At 38.3% G+C, this 15,266-nt stretch overlaps 1 protein-coding gene across 2 annotated transcripts; it reads right to left on the bottom strand.

The window, feature by feature from the left end:
* Window positions 1-2,727: 2,727 nt before the first annotated feature.
* LOC127790837 (uncharacterized) lies at window positions 2,728-5,350 on the bottom strand. Of its 2 annotated transcripts, none has more exons than XM_052320550.1 (2): window positions 5,054-5,350; window positions 2,728-4,920 (listed from the first exon to the last, which is right to left on the bottom strand). In XM_052320550.1, the coding sequence occupies exon 2, from the start codon at window positions 4,420-4,422 to the stop codon at window positions 3,205-3,207; it is 1,218 nt and encodes a 405-aa protein (XP_052176510.1). In that variant the 5' UTR covers window positions 4,423-4,920; window positions 5,054-5,350; the 3' UTR covers window positions 2,728-3,204. The 2 variants fall into 2 exon arrangements, with proteins under 2 accessions (XP_052176510.1, XP_052176509.1); XM_052320549.1 differs by having other exon boundaries at window positions 2,728-4,679.
* Between the last annotated feature and the right edge of the window lie 9,916 nt (window positions 5,351-15,266).

Below are 15,266 nucleotides of genomic sequence, written 5' to 3'. Positions count from 1 at the left end.
GTGCTGGGCTGCTAAAGCTTCACGATGACATACAAACCTGTGGATACGAGGATGTGCAGGTGATGTGGGATATGCTCAAGAGGTCGGACTCAGAGTTGGTGCAGAACCAGGCCAAGCGCAAGCACCGGCCTCTTTGGAGGGTCTTTGTGTGGTCCAACCATCACTCCCCCTCACCTTTCTCCCCAACCCAAGCATCGACTCCTCGGTAACTTGCTCTGGTTCAGTACTAGGGTCATAACAATAATGTCTTGCCGATGCCCTGCTACATGACACAGCATCAGCATTCACAATTCCACGGTGCCAATGAAGTGATACGGTACAGTTACGGTGCTGTTGCAAGTTTATCTATGTTGTCGTGATTATGAATTATGTGTCGATGTTATGTCTGTTGCCAGTATAAGATCACTATCAAAATGACAAGAGTCATTTGTAAATATAGTATGTTTCTTATCATAGCCCACAATTGAGTCTTGCTGTTGAGGTGTTCTTGTAGGCCCCATTTTGCTTGTTTCATGTACTTGCATTGAGCAGAATGTGATGTGCATGAGTTCATTTTGCTGTTGAAGGGGTGAGAGATTGAATTGCTTCGAGATCTACATTTATAAGAATGGATTATGTTCATTTTGCAGTTGAAAAGTAGAGGCAATTGCTAACTTGAAAGGTTAAACTATCAAATAAAGGGAAGTTGAATTCAGTATACTTGTTTCCTCTTAAGCTATTTTATTGTTGGTTTCATTGTTTTTCTGTTAAGTTAGAGTTCATGTAGCCACATAACACGATATTATGTTGTTGTTGTTGCTTCGCCTCTTTGATGTTTTATTTTCCTTCTTGTTTTTTTTCTTGGTGCGTGTACTAAAGTCGTATAACTAACTAACTAACTAACTATAAATACTTGTTTTTTGTGTGCGTGATAACTACCAGTATCTATAACTCCAGTTTCCTTTTCCTTTCTCGGTTTTATTTACTTTCCATAACATTGTGAGTGCAAATTACTTGTGATTGACCGATCATAGCTAGTAACAACAACATATCGAGCCTCCTTTACTCCACTACATGGGGTCGGCTGGCTGAACTTAAGCATGCCGAAGAATTTTTAGTCCTGCTGTGTTACTTAGAGCTGCATCACGGGCGGTAAAATGCAGCAATTGCTGGTCTAAACAGTGAAAAGAAAGGGCAAATACAGCTTCAGACAAGCCCGTGTCTGTAGTTCTCTTCTCTGAATCCTTCTCGAGGAATAAGGAATGGCTTTCCACTGACAGTTGCATTAAAGCAACAGAAATTTGGCATCAAACCACTCCGGCAACTTCTTGGGTACCCTCAACCGTAGATTTTAAAACTGGACTGGTCATCGAATCGATCGGGATATTGATTCACTGGTTCAATGATTGCTAGTTTACAATTTATATATAAATTCAGGTTATGTGAATATATTATATATATTGTTAGCATTCAAAAAACATTAAAATAATATAAAAGCTAATTGAAAATTAAAAAAAAAAAGTTTTACTAAGATGTAAATGGGGTGATGGAAGCAAACAAAGCTATGGGTCGAATGGAGGTAGCATTCATCAGAGATAAGATAATAAGTATTTGAAGCAAATGGTTCACTTAGCAATGGTTGGGAATTTGAATAAAAAAAAGAAAGAAAGAAAGAGAAAGAGAGTCTGACGTTCAAATCTTATTCCCCCCCCCCCCCCCCCCCCCCAAAAAAAAAAAAAACAGAATAATTTACCTATCCATTAAAGGAAAGAGAACTTTAAAAATTGTGGGCTGTTTAATACTTGGATAAAATTAACATGGGCCAATTGTTTTAATGAGATACACAGTCTACCAATTTTGACCGGTTTATAGGCATCTCTAGTCCAGTCGTTATTTTGAAGTTTGAGTGAGAGGATAATTGGTATGGATGAAGTTTCATATTCTTCCTCATTTACAGTGAATTTGAGGGGCAGCGAGGAACTTGGTGCCTAGCAATCTGATTAATTGATTATCTGCACAGCTTTGCCCAGTTCTTCGATTATCTGCTCATCATGCTTTTCTGTTCAGAAGAACTGTTATCCTTTTGATTTACCTGAGAAGGAGGAGGCAAAAAACTGTGGTAATAATCCATCCATCCATCCATCCATCCATCCATCCATCCTGTTAGGACCAGATCGTGCAGATCACACAGAAATCCAATATGAAAGAAAACGGGAAATTTAGCATGGTTCGATGTCAGCTGTCTACGCCCACAATCTCATAAGGTGGAAAAGAATCGGCACTGAAACAAAAGTCTTACACACAGAAACTTAACACATCCCATAACTTAACATCTGTGACAGCAATTACCTGCAAAATCATTAGTTCTGCTAGTTGTTGGGTTCATGCTTGCACCCAAACAAGCAAATGTTTTGACCATTTCTCTACCTTGAAGGAAGCTTCTCGGTGGATATTCACCCAGAAACTTAAAACATTAAAGAATTAACATGGAGAAGCTACCAAATACGGAAACCAATGTCTAGGACATCCCAGTGGACGAGACTCCCTGTCCTTAACTTGTACGCGGCCCTCTCTTTGCTTTTTCGCAAAGGAGATGTTTCCACAACTCGACAGTGTGAACTTCGGATTACAAAGGAACAGTCTTACCATAACTACCAAGAAAAGACCAAAGAGGTAAGATCCAACTAACTACTTAAAGAACATACATTACCATCAAGACAAGCAGTAACACACCATTGAGAACAATCATGCCAAAACTTCTTCTTGATACTGAGATACCAATAATTACCTAATATTGAGAATTCACAAGAACGCTTACATGCAATTTGAGCTTCCTACCAGATTAGATAAATTATTCCTGCAAAACTGTTTCTAATTTTCCCCCTAATGGGCTGTAAATTATAGAGAAAGAAAGAAGAAACCTTGAGGCCAGACTTACTAAAATTACAACAAAGGAAGCTTATATCTGCAATGCTTTTTTCTTCAAGTTCCTTCAACTGCTTTTGCTGATAAACACTGTATTTTTAGCTATGGACGCGCTTCTGATTAGAAGACTTCAAAGTTTCCTGCTCCAAACCCGATCATGTTGTAAAGGCCTGAGCTTTTCTCATCAAGGCAACATCAGAAAGGCAATTGAAATGAAATTCCAGCACCAACTTGCCCACAGGTCCCCTAAGAGGCAGCACGCCATTTGCATCAGCAGTGTCCAAATAAATTGGATCAGAATCACTGCATTTTGGTCTCATGTTCTATTCCTCCCCCAAATGGAGGCCAGGATATTTGCTCCAGCAGTGATGGCCAGTCTTCACCAAGCTGCTCCGGCTTCACCTCCATTGCGGCTCTGAAATCTACTGAGGATATTGCATAATAGGGTTTAGTCTCTTGTATGCTTCCCATAAGCCTACTGCTGCTTGGCGCATGATGGTGAAGATCCAGCCTGACACCATTAACAAGCTTCGGATGAGCCTGGTGCCTGTGCATACTGCTCTTTGTTGGTTCAAGGCTTGACCTTGTTCCCGCCAGTTGACTGCTAGACTTTATCAACCCCTTCAAATAAGCATCCAAACCATTGTTCAACACATCACTACACTCCATTGTAGCTCCTTGGAGGCCCTGAATTCTAGCAATCTGCTTGACACGCTCCCTTACTGCTCTGGGATACAACAAACCACCACCGGTTAATTGGCCAAAACAATTAGTACTCCTTAGGAGAGGCTTCACTCTCCGGGCTCCACCAGCACTAACAGGGCAAAATGGAATGCCAAGTGGAGCTTCGATATCACTCCAACGAGTGGCCTCTTTCCTACCCTCAGAAACTGGGCATCCGCTGTGTACAGAAGTTGAACCATCTGCCTTACTTCCTGCATGCGCTGTGAGTTCTTGATGATGCTGCACCTGTCTTTGAATAATGCGTGGAGTCAGAGCCCCATTTTCCATAGAAGTACTATCGTAACCAGAAAGTGATTGCCGATTCTTCCCACTAGGTCCCAAACCATTGGAATGATCCAAACCCTCCTGATCATGACTAACTGCCCTACCCTTCCGAGGTGGCAAAATGTCTCCATTGGACAAACTTGACGGATTTGGCATATTTTGCGAGTTCCCATCTCTTGGAGGCTCTTCATTTCCAACTACCCCAACAACAGGCTTCAAAAGTTCCTTCCCATATATTGCCGGTGGAACTTTCGCACTACAGGCATTTTTCAGGATCGAACGAATAAAGTGATTATGCAGCGGAATATTCTCTCTCCCAAGAATCTGAATGCAAAGCTTGTTGAACTCAACCTTGCTCATCAACAAATTCAGAAACATATTCAGATAGTTAAAATAAAGCTTTGATCCATCTGGCCCAACTTTCTTAACTATCTGCGCTTTCAATTCAGTAAGATCGATGCGCTGCTGCTGATTTGCCGGCGGTTGCATTTCTCGACACATAGGGTCCATACACAGAAACAAATCACAAAATTTCCACCGCCCAAGGACAAAATCTGAAGACCCCAATTGCACAACTAAATTAGGGTTTTACTCTTCTTCCAAAAACCCATCTTCCAAACGAGTCTCAGTCCCTCGCCGAGCAAACCCGGCAATGCCGAAGAGAAGCACATCGTGAGAAGCCCAAGCCAAAGGTTGAAAAGCTTGAAGGCCTCAAGAGTCCAGAACAGGAGATCCCAATTTCCAACTAACTCTCCCTCCAAAACCAACTGCATAAATTTTGAAAGTTCAGTCCACAAAACCCTAAACCTAATCCAATCTATCCTACAGTAAAGCAAAAACTTCCATTTTTCAACCACGAAGTCCAAACCCACCAACCAAACCCCTCCCCGAGACCAAGTAAGCCCCCAATTTTCCAAAACTCGAACTCCCAAATTACTCTCTCCCAAAGCTCAACCCGACCCAATCCCGGTTTTATTCGAGGTCACGGGCATCACCCAAGACTCAAACCTTCACAACGAATTTGATGCAAAACAACAGAGATACAAGCCTAAGAATTGAAGAACATAACCAGATACAGACACGGACAGAGAGAGAGAGGGAGGGAGAAAGAGGACGAGATACACACAGTTTATGAACTGACCTAGTGGGAGCTATCCGATAAGAGCTCGAAATTCAGATTCAGGCGAGTGTAGGAAACGAGTTGTCCGACAAAATCCACGGCGCTTCTTCCTCCATTGCTCACTCCATCGCGCTTTCTCTCTCTAGAAATCACCCCGCATTCCGATTTCGCTTCAATTTCTCTCCCCGGAATCCACTCTCACCGTCTCCACCGCTTGGAATCAGAGATTGAAGAACCCAACTCTCTCTCTCCCCCCCACCCCCCCACCGATCGCTCGCTCTCCTCCTCGTTTCGGACTCTTTTCTTCGTTTTTGGGACTGTGATGACTAAACTTAATGTTTTCTTCATTTTATATTTCTTTCCTTTGCCTCTTACAAGCGAAATACATAAGTAGTATAAACCACGCGCTTTGCTTATCCGTCCCTTCACTCGTTACAATTCTGGTTGTTCTCTCCACGTGTCAAGCACCGTTTGGTGTTGTTCTTCACTTGCTTCCGAAGCGCGTGGATATACTGCTCCATGAGAAAATCCGGTCCAATTTTCTTTTCATTTTCCGCCCAAAAATTTAGAGAGATTGCACTAATCATGTCTCCATATGATGTGTAATATTGAATTTTAAAAAAATAAAAATAAAAATAAAAATACAAATTAGAGTGGATAATTTTGTTTTTTTTAATTATTAAATGTTTGTATTACATTTTTAATTTTTGTTAAATATCTGCTGTAATTTGTCTGACAATCCATGGTGAAGCACTTGGCAAGCTTTCATGTTGAGAGGATGCCCACAATTCAAAGCGAAACACTTGGCAAATTTTAAAAATAATATTATAAACGATTGGATAAGATTCGAATCTTAAATAAAAATTAAAAGAGCATGCACCGACTATCGACTAGATACGAAAAACTAACTAACGACTAACTTCAATAAAATTATTTGACAATTTGTTAAAAGTTTCTGAAGTTAGTTCCCCAAAATTAGATAGAAAGAATCTACATAAAATTTTACTAAATGAAATATATAATAGCCCTAAGAATAAAAGCAATCGAATATTAGAGAGTTGACACAACCTTTCATGAAGTTCGAGTCTTTGAGTTAATAAAAAATATGTAAGGTTTAAGTCTCAAGTAATATTTATCTATAATTGTATATTCTACACAATTATTTATTATTCTTAGAATGCGTTGATATTTTGAAAATATCAAAGATCTTTGATTAGTTAATCTTACATTAATTTGGCGGTTTTTTTTCCCCAAAAAATAGTTCTATTTGTGTTAAGTGTCTAATTTTAACACATTTTAAATTTTATTAGAAGCGTCTATGTACGTCGTTACGTATATTTATGTTATTTTTTAAAATAACTGTTGATTATGATAGTGTTAGCATTGGTTATAGTTAATAATTTGTAATAATTATGTTACAAATTAAATTTACAAATGTAGTCATTACATTTTTTACATTGACAATAACAAAAATAACAAAGAAGATTTCCTTTTAAGTGCAATCATTCTATTTGAAAAAAAATGGGAGTTCAAAGAACTATAAATACTTTCAAAAAATCATTTCTTGTGGAATGTTTTCAACATTATAGATAAATAATCCGTTGTCATTTTATTATTAAGTGTTGGAAGGTGGTTGTATAAACGATAGAAGTACAGTATTTGTAATCATTGTGGTCGAATATGACAACTGCATGATCTAAAAGAATAATTTAATTATTAACATATGTTGTCACGTGTCATCACTAACTACTATTTCGGTATATTAAAAGTATATTTTTTAATGCGACCATTTAATATTAGGAGACAAATAAAATCCTACAAGATGTCTCACAATTTACAAGTTCTATGAATACAAATGGTGCCATAGATAGATGTATTAGCCTATTGTATGAGAATTTGCAAATAGTTGATCTAAGGGTTACAAAAATACAATAACAATGTTGGTAAAGTTCAATTGAAATTGATACAAGTGATAGCCAACTTCAAGAAATGGCAATTCTTTTGAGATCTTATTATTCAACAAAATATAAAATAGTGTGAAAAATTGTTAATTAGTAACATGATTATTATTGTCTTCATGGGATTAATCATGCTTAAGGTTTTAAGTAGATTGAAAAGTGTAAAACACAATTAGCTTAAGAGGGGTTGAATTAAGCTTTCACATTTTTTAAGAAATCACCAATTTAAAATTGAAAAATAGGCAGAAAATGAAAGATTGTAGCACACAAGAGATTTAGAATGGTTTAACAAGTTGCCTACTTCACTATCTTAGTTCTTAACTAAGGATCTAGTCAATCTAAACTTACTTTTGGTTAATTTTTGTATAGGCTCAGTTACAAATTTTTACAACAAATGACTTTTTACAGTTGGCTCAACCACAACTAATGCATTTTCAAAGGGTTAGGCTTAACCTTTATAATTTCACAATAAAGTGATACAAAAAAGATGCAAGAGAAGGTTTCATGAGATGACCCAAAATTTTTCTCTCAATTTTTTTTTATATATTCAAATAAAAACTCAAATGAAACCAATTATAAAAGCCCAAAATAATTGATTACATCAACATTCATTTAACATTGTTCTTTAGGGCTTAACCGCCCATACATCCAATATAGAGGGCCACTAAAATCTAAATATAAAATTAAACTATTACATTCTTCTTTCCCTCAAATACTCCCATAGATCTTTTGGTCGGGATGTGCCTTGTACACATAACTATCCCACGAAAATCAAACTTCATTGGACTCACCCTCATCCATGGCTTTCTCCTTACTTGGAATGATACGAAGCAAATATGGGTCACAAGATTTAGCAAGCATAATATAGAATAAATATGATACCATGGAAAATTAGAGCAACATGGAATACCCAAACGAGATCGATAAGAGATGAAGCAATGACGGAGCTACCCATTTACATTCAACACCCCACCATGCCTCATAAAACCATACAACATAAGGGAAGCAATAGAAGGATTTACCATTTCTTATTAGACACATCTATAACCCACAATATTAGGGTCCCACACTACGTGTAACGACTCGATAATGGGTTTAGAATGCCTTATAGATATCTTTATGGGTGGTATATCATGTTGAATATTTTAATCGATGTGTTTGAGTGGTGTAAGCGTGGAAAGTTCGAATAGGAAATTTTTTTTGTTAAATGTTGAAAAATAAAAATTGGAATGATGGAAATAAAATGGACATGGATTCATGTGTGTTGTTTTTATGTGTACGCTTTGTTTACCATGAATAATGTGATTAAAAGATATAAGAAGATAAGGATAAAATGAGAAAATGGTGGCAGAAGGCAGTAGCTATCGACTGTTAAGGGAGGAACTGTCGACTGTTTAGCCAAGCTGGCGACCGTTTCCTTAAGGCTATTGACCGATTGCCACTAGATGGCCACAAAAATCTATATATTTGATGTGCATGTGTTATAAATGGAATTGGAATGGAATTTGAAGTCTGGGGAAGTTGATAAAAATGGGATCTTGGTGTGCAAGTCTTCTCTTCTTCTTTCTTGCTTTCTCCCGTTCTCTTGCTCTCTTTCTTCCTTCTTTTCCATTTGATCTTGGAGCTTTAAGAAGGTGAGATTTCTATGTTTCTAGTGTTAGTATAGGTGCTCTAGACCCAATTAGATTGGGCATGTTGTACACTGACAATTGTAATCATGTTATTATTTGAATAAGGAGTTGTTCAAATTCACAAGAAGTCATTCTATTAGTTTCTTGTTATTATTGTAATAACCGAATGAAACTAGATAGAAGTCCATATGATGTATACTGTGATTAATCTATAAGGATGTGAGATGATGCATCACAGTTTCTAGACATTATTAAACGTCCCAAGTCGTAGCAATGTCAAGAATGGACATTGACAATTGCGGTAAGACTTGTATGTGCTATGTTTTTGCTATGTGATAGCAATGGGGGTCTCACACCCATAGGCATGGGGATGCCTAGACAAGTACATAGGTGACCAATGTTGGAGAACGTGTCACTGGACATGACTCGCCATGAGAATCCATTTTGATTATATGTTGATGGAATTCTCATATGAGATGGGTGTAACTAATCCTTGGACCTGAGGTTGTCACGGTCATCTCATAAAAAGACCGGTATACTTTGACATCGTTTTGAAGGGCCTAGACAAAGGCTGCATGTGGGCGATCGTTGGGTATATCGTGAGGCTTATGGAGATGGGTGTATAACCAAGATGGGACTCGTCTATCCCTTGATAGAGGATGATGTATCTAAGGCGCATTCGGTGGATATTCACTTTAAATCCATGGCCATGGTGAAAGAGATCAATAAGGAGTTATTGATTTACTTTCTAATTAAGTGAAGATATCCGGAAGACCGAAGAAAACTCATGTGATCGTTATCAAGCAACACATCGCCATACTTGAGATCATATAAGATATATTGACGAGAGGATCGAATTACACGGTAACCATGCTCGTGAAAGGTTATTTGCGAATTATAAATCATTCTGAATAATTGGGTAGGCATGATGCCTTGCTAGAGGCCAATCTTGTCTTATGTGTTTGTACCGACACATTGCCAACATATTCAGAAGCCTAATGAGTCATACGCAATAGGCACGGTCCCTGGCTTAAACCAGGAGAGTGGACGTATGGTTAAGTGGGACACTTCGGCAAGAAGTTGTGCCGTCATAGGTTCTCACAGAAAAAGAACAAATAGACGTAATGACGTCGATATGGCGAGGAGTCGTCATAATGGAAAGAGTTTCCTAAAATGACAATTGATTAAATTAAGAAGGAGTTTCTAATTTAATAATTTTCTATTTGTTGGAGTGGCAAATAGGAAATAAAATATATTTGGGCTTAAATTAATATTTGGACTAAATTAGATTTAGGCCAAATATTAAATTAAATATTATATTTGGACTAAATTGGATTTGGGCAAAATATTAAAATAAATATTATATTTGGACTAAATTAGATTTGGGTCAAATATTAAATATTATATTTGGACCAAATTAGATTTGGGCCAAATATTAAATAAAATATATTTGGGCTTGAATTAGATTTGGGCCATAATATTTTATTTAACCTATAAAAGGATTGAGCCATTTAATTATATTTCTAGTTGGACTAGAATAAGCCCACTTAAGATTCTAATTAAATTAGAATTAATGGGCTAGCCCAATCCATTAGGGTTTTAGAAACCCTAGGATATTTCTTTATAAATATCCCTTTATGGGTTGCCCAAAATGAAGTGATTTTTGGTGTCGTTTTTCAAGAGTTGAAAAACGTATTGCCGTTCACTCTTCCCGTTTCTTTTTGGCATCGATTTGAAACGTGGCCGTTCATTTTCCGTCCATACACAAGCCGCGCAAAGGAGAAGGAACTAGCACTCCTATTTCGCTCTCCTTGCCAACAGACGCGTGCCGCGTATCACGAGTTAGAGGTCGGACGCTTGGACGGCTCAAATTCGCGAACGACTCGATAATCTAAAAGTTAGATTTATTTATTTGTTTGTGAATGATTTGATTTCGACGTTGATCCAATCGCTGGGATCGGGATAAGATTCAAAATTTTTGAACTACGCTGCTTGCCCCATAGCGATCTTGCTTTACTTTCAGTGGTATTAGAGCCATCATCGAAATATTTCAATTCCTTACGTGCGGATTTGATTGTGTTGTTATTTATGAAATAATTAAATAATTGTTGTGTTTGTATTTTTTTGGATTGCAAAACGTTTTTGTTGAAAGGGCAAAAGATCGTGTATGACACGAAAAAGTGAAAATCGGGTTCGGGGTGCATACGGATGCACCGGGGCATCGAAAGACGTGGCCAAACGGGCCCACGCGCGCTGGGCAAGGTCTGGGGTGGCCTGGGCATGCGCAAGGCCCGGCTAGGAGCGGCCTTGCGCGCTGGGGCGCGGCCGCGCGCGCGCAGGCGGCCCCAGGCGCGACCGCGGACGCGCAAGGCGGCCCCAGGTGCAGCCGTGCGCGCGCGTGCAAGCACTGCAAGGCGGCCGCCTTAGCCATATAAATAAGACTTGCACATCCAACTTGTATAGGATGGATATCTCGGCACATTTGATTATGAATCATATGGTGCTTGCGAATCTTGTTTACTTGGCAAGATGACTAAGTCTCTTTTTAAAGTAAAGGGAGTCTACATAAGTGCTAGGGCTTGTGCACATTGATGTGTGTGGGCCCATATCCACCCAGGCTCGAGGTGGGTATGTCTACTTCATAACCTTTACTGATGATAGATCATGTTTTGGTTATGTGTATCTTATGGGACACAAATCTGAGGCTTTTGAAAAGTTTAAAGAATTCAGATTTGAAGTAGAGAAACAAACTGGGAAAAATATCAAAGTATTTCAATCAGATTGAGGTGGTGAATACTTGAACAGTGAGTTTCTAGATCATCTGAAGTAGAATGTGATTCTCTCACAATGGACTCCACCTGGAACATTAGAGATGAATGGTGTGTCTAAAGGAGGAATAGGACCTTGTTGGACATGGTCTGGTCCATGATGAGTCACGCTGAACTCCCTATTTTATTTTGGGGATTCGGACTCCTCATTGCGATCTTTGTTTTGAACAGGATTCCAAGTAAGTCAGTTACTTAGACTCCATATGAGATATGGAAAGGAAAGAAGCCAAATTTGTCTTTCCTTAAGATTTGGGGTTGTCAAATTTATGTTAAACATGTTGACAGTAATAAGCTACAACCCAAATCGACAAGATATTTGTTTGTGGGATATCCAAATGGATATTACTTTTACCACCCATGTGAACAAAATGTGTTTTGTTGCCAAGCATGTGGTATTCCTTGAGAAGGAATTCTTAGGTGCTGTGGCTAGTGGGAGGAATGTTAAGCTCGAATAAGATTCGAGGCAAACCACAAACAAATACTCCCCTCCAAGAACCCGAGAAAGACCAGACACAAGAAGTTGTGTCAACTCCTCAACCTTCTACATAAGAATCTCGTAGGTCGATGAGGGTTTATCGCGAGTAAGAGAGATATGGATTTCTCATCTCGGCACATGGAGATGTGCTTCTAGCTGAGAACGATGAGCCTACTACTATGATGAGGCAATGTCTGACATTGACTCTAGGTTATGGCAGATGGATGACAAAACAACTTTCCTTAAAGGAAACCTGGTCGAGGATGTGTATATGACACAGCCTGACAGTTTTGTTACTCATAAACATGCAAATAAGATTTGCAGCTTGCAAAAGTCCATTTATGGACTAAGGCAAGCATCCCGGAGTTAGAATCAATGTTTTGATGAAAAGATCAAAAAGTTTAATTTTTCACAAAAGGGAAGTTGATCCTTGTGTTTACAAAAAGGTTAGTGGGAGCATGGTGGTCCTTTTAGTCCTATATGTGGACAATATATTGCTCATAAGGAATGGTGTTCCCATGATGCAATTAGTTAAAATATGGCTTTCAAAATATTTTCTCCATGAAGGATTTGGGAGAAGTAGCCTATATTTTGGGAATAAGGATCTATAGAGATAGATCCAGGAGGTTGCTAGCACTATCCCATAGCACGTACATTGATAGGGTGCTAAAGAGGTTTAGTATGGAAGATTTCTAGGAGGAGAAGTCTTCCCATGTCACATGGAATATGTCTCTCCAAGGCTATGTATTTGAAGACACAAGATGAGAGAGATAGGATGAGTCGAGCACAATATGCCTTGGCTATTGGCTCGATAATGTATGCCATGTTATGTACGAGGCCTGATATTGCATATATTTTGAGCATATGTAGCAGATATCAAGCTGATCCAGGTTAGAAACACTGGATTGCTATGAAAAACATTCTTAAGTACTTGTGAAGCATTAAAGAGATGTTTTTGTCATATGGAGAATGAGAGCATACCATGAAGGGGTTCATGGATGCCAGTTTCCAATTCGACCATGATGATTTTAAATCATGTACAGTTTAAATTCATATTCTGCCTATATGGCTGGGCCATGAGTTGGAAGAGTTCCAACAAGAGATAATGGCATATTCAACAACTAAAGTAGAATACATAACAACCTTCGAAGCAGCTAAGGAGGTTGTATGGATCTATAAGTTTATTGATGAACTTAAAGTGGTGTCCAGCATTGTTGATCCAATAACAGTTATTAAGACAACAATGGAGCCATTGCATAAGCGAAGGAACCACGGTCTCATCAACGGACCAAATTTGTATTGCGGCATCACCATATGATAATGGAGATTATCAGTTGAGGTGACATATGTAGAGAAAGTATCGACGGATGACAACGTCGTAAATCCCTTAACTAAAGCTCTGTCCCAGGAGAAACATGAAAGTCATGTTTGATCATCAGGTATAAGATACATGAATGATTGGCTCTAGTGCAAGTGGGAGATTGTTAGTGTAGGTGCTCTAGACCCAATCAGATTGGGCATGTTGTACACTGACAATTGTAATAATGCTATTATTTGAATAAGGAGTTGTTTAAATTCACAAGAAGTCATTCTATTAGTTTCTTGTTATTATTGTAATAACCGAATGAAACTAGATAAAATTCCATATGATGTATACTGTGATTAATCTATAAGGATGTGAGATGATGCATCACAGTTTCTAGACATCATTAAACGTCCCAAGTCGTAGCAATGTCAAGAATAGACATTGACAATTGTGGTAAGACTTGTATGTGCTATGTGATAGCAATGGGGTCTCACACCCATAGGCATGGGGATGCCTAGACAAGTACATTGGTGACCAATGTTGGAGAACGTGTCACTGGACATGACTCGCCATGAGAATCCATTTTGGTTATATGTTGATGGAATTCTCATACGAGAAGGGAGTAACTAATCCTTGGACCTGAGGTTGTCACGGTCATCTCATAAGAAGACCAGTATGCTTTGACATCGTTTCGATGGGCCTAGACAAAGGCTGCATGTGGGCGATCGTTGGGTATATCCGAAGGCTTATGGAGATGGGTGTATAACCAAGATAGGACTCGTCTATCTCTTGATAGAGGATGATGTATCTAAGGCGCATTCGGTGGATATTCACTTTAAATCCATGGCCATGGTGAAAGAGATCAATAGGGAGTTATTGATTTACTTTCTAATTAAGTGAAGATATCCGGAAGACCGAAAAAAACTCATGTGATCGTTATCAAGCAACACATCGCCATACTTGAGATCATATAAGATATATTGACGAGAGGATCGAATTACACGGTAACCATGCTCGTGAAAGGTTATTTGCGGATTATAAATCCTTCTGAATAATTGGGTAGGCATGATGCCTTGCTAGAGGCCAATCTTGTCTTATGTGTTTGTACCGACACATTGCCAACATATTCAGAAGCCTAATGAGTCATACGCAATAGGCACGGTCCCTGGCTTAAACCAGGAGAGTGGACGTATAGTTAAGTGGGACACTTCGGCAAGAAGTTGTGCCATCATAGGTTCTCACGGAAAAAGAACAAATAGACGTAATGACGTCGATATGACGAGGGGTCGTCATAATGGAAAGAGTTTCCTAAAATGACAATTGATTAAATTAAGAAGGAGTTTCTAATTTAATAATTTTCTATTTGTTGGAGTGGCAAATAGGAAATAAAATATATTTGGGCTTAAGTTAATATTTGGACTAAATTAGATTTGGGCCAAATATTAAATTAAATATTATATTTGGACTAAATTGGATTTGGGCCAAATATTAAAATAAATATTATATTTGGACTAAATTAGATTTGGGTCAAATATTAAATATTATATTTGGACCAAATTAGATTTGGGCCAAATATTAAATAAAATATATTTGAGCTTGAATTAGATTTGGACCATAATATTTTATTTAACCTATAAAAGGATTGGGCCATTTAATTATATTTATAGTTGGACTAGAATAAGCCCATTTAAGATTCTAATTAAATTAGAATTAATGAGCTAGCCCAATCCATTAGGGTTTTAGAAACCCTAGGATATTTCTTTATAAATATCCCTTTATGGGTTGCCCAAAATGAAGTGATTTTTGGTGTCGTTTTTCAAGAGTTGAAAAACGTATTGCCGTTCACTTTTCCCATTTCTTTTTGGCATCAATTTGAAACATGGCCATTCTTTTTCCATCCATACACAAGCCGCGCAAAGGAGAAGGAGCTAGCACTCCTATTCCGCTCTCCTTGCCAACGGACGCGTGCCGCGTATCACGAGTTAGAGGCCGGACGCTTGGACGGCTCAAATCCGCGAATGACTCGATAATCTAAA

The sequence above is a fragment of the Diospyros lotus genome, chromosome 14 (assembly GCF_014633365.1).
Source record: "Diospyros lotus cultivar Yz01 chromosome 14, ASM1463336v1, whole genome shotgun sequence".
NCBI lineage: Eukaryota > Viridiplantae > Streptophyta > Magnoliopsida > Ericales > Ebenaceae > Diospyros > Diospyros lotus.
The sequence above is the reverse complement of the archived record's forward strand: the minus strand, read 5'-3'. Positions and strand labels throughout refer to the sequence as shown.

What these genes read in the sequence shown, in the direction of transcription:
- LOC127790837 (XM_052320550.1), bottom strand. Translation starts at nt 4,422, where the DNA reads ATGGACCCTATGTGTCGAGAAATGCAACCGCCGGCAAATCAGCAGCAG.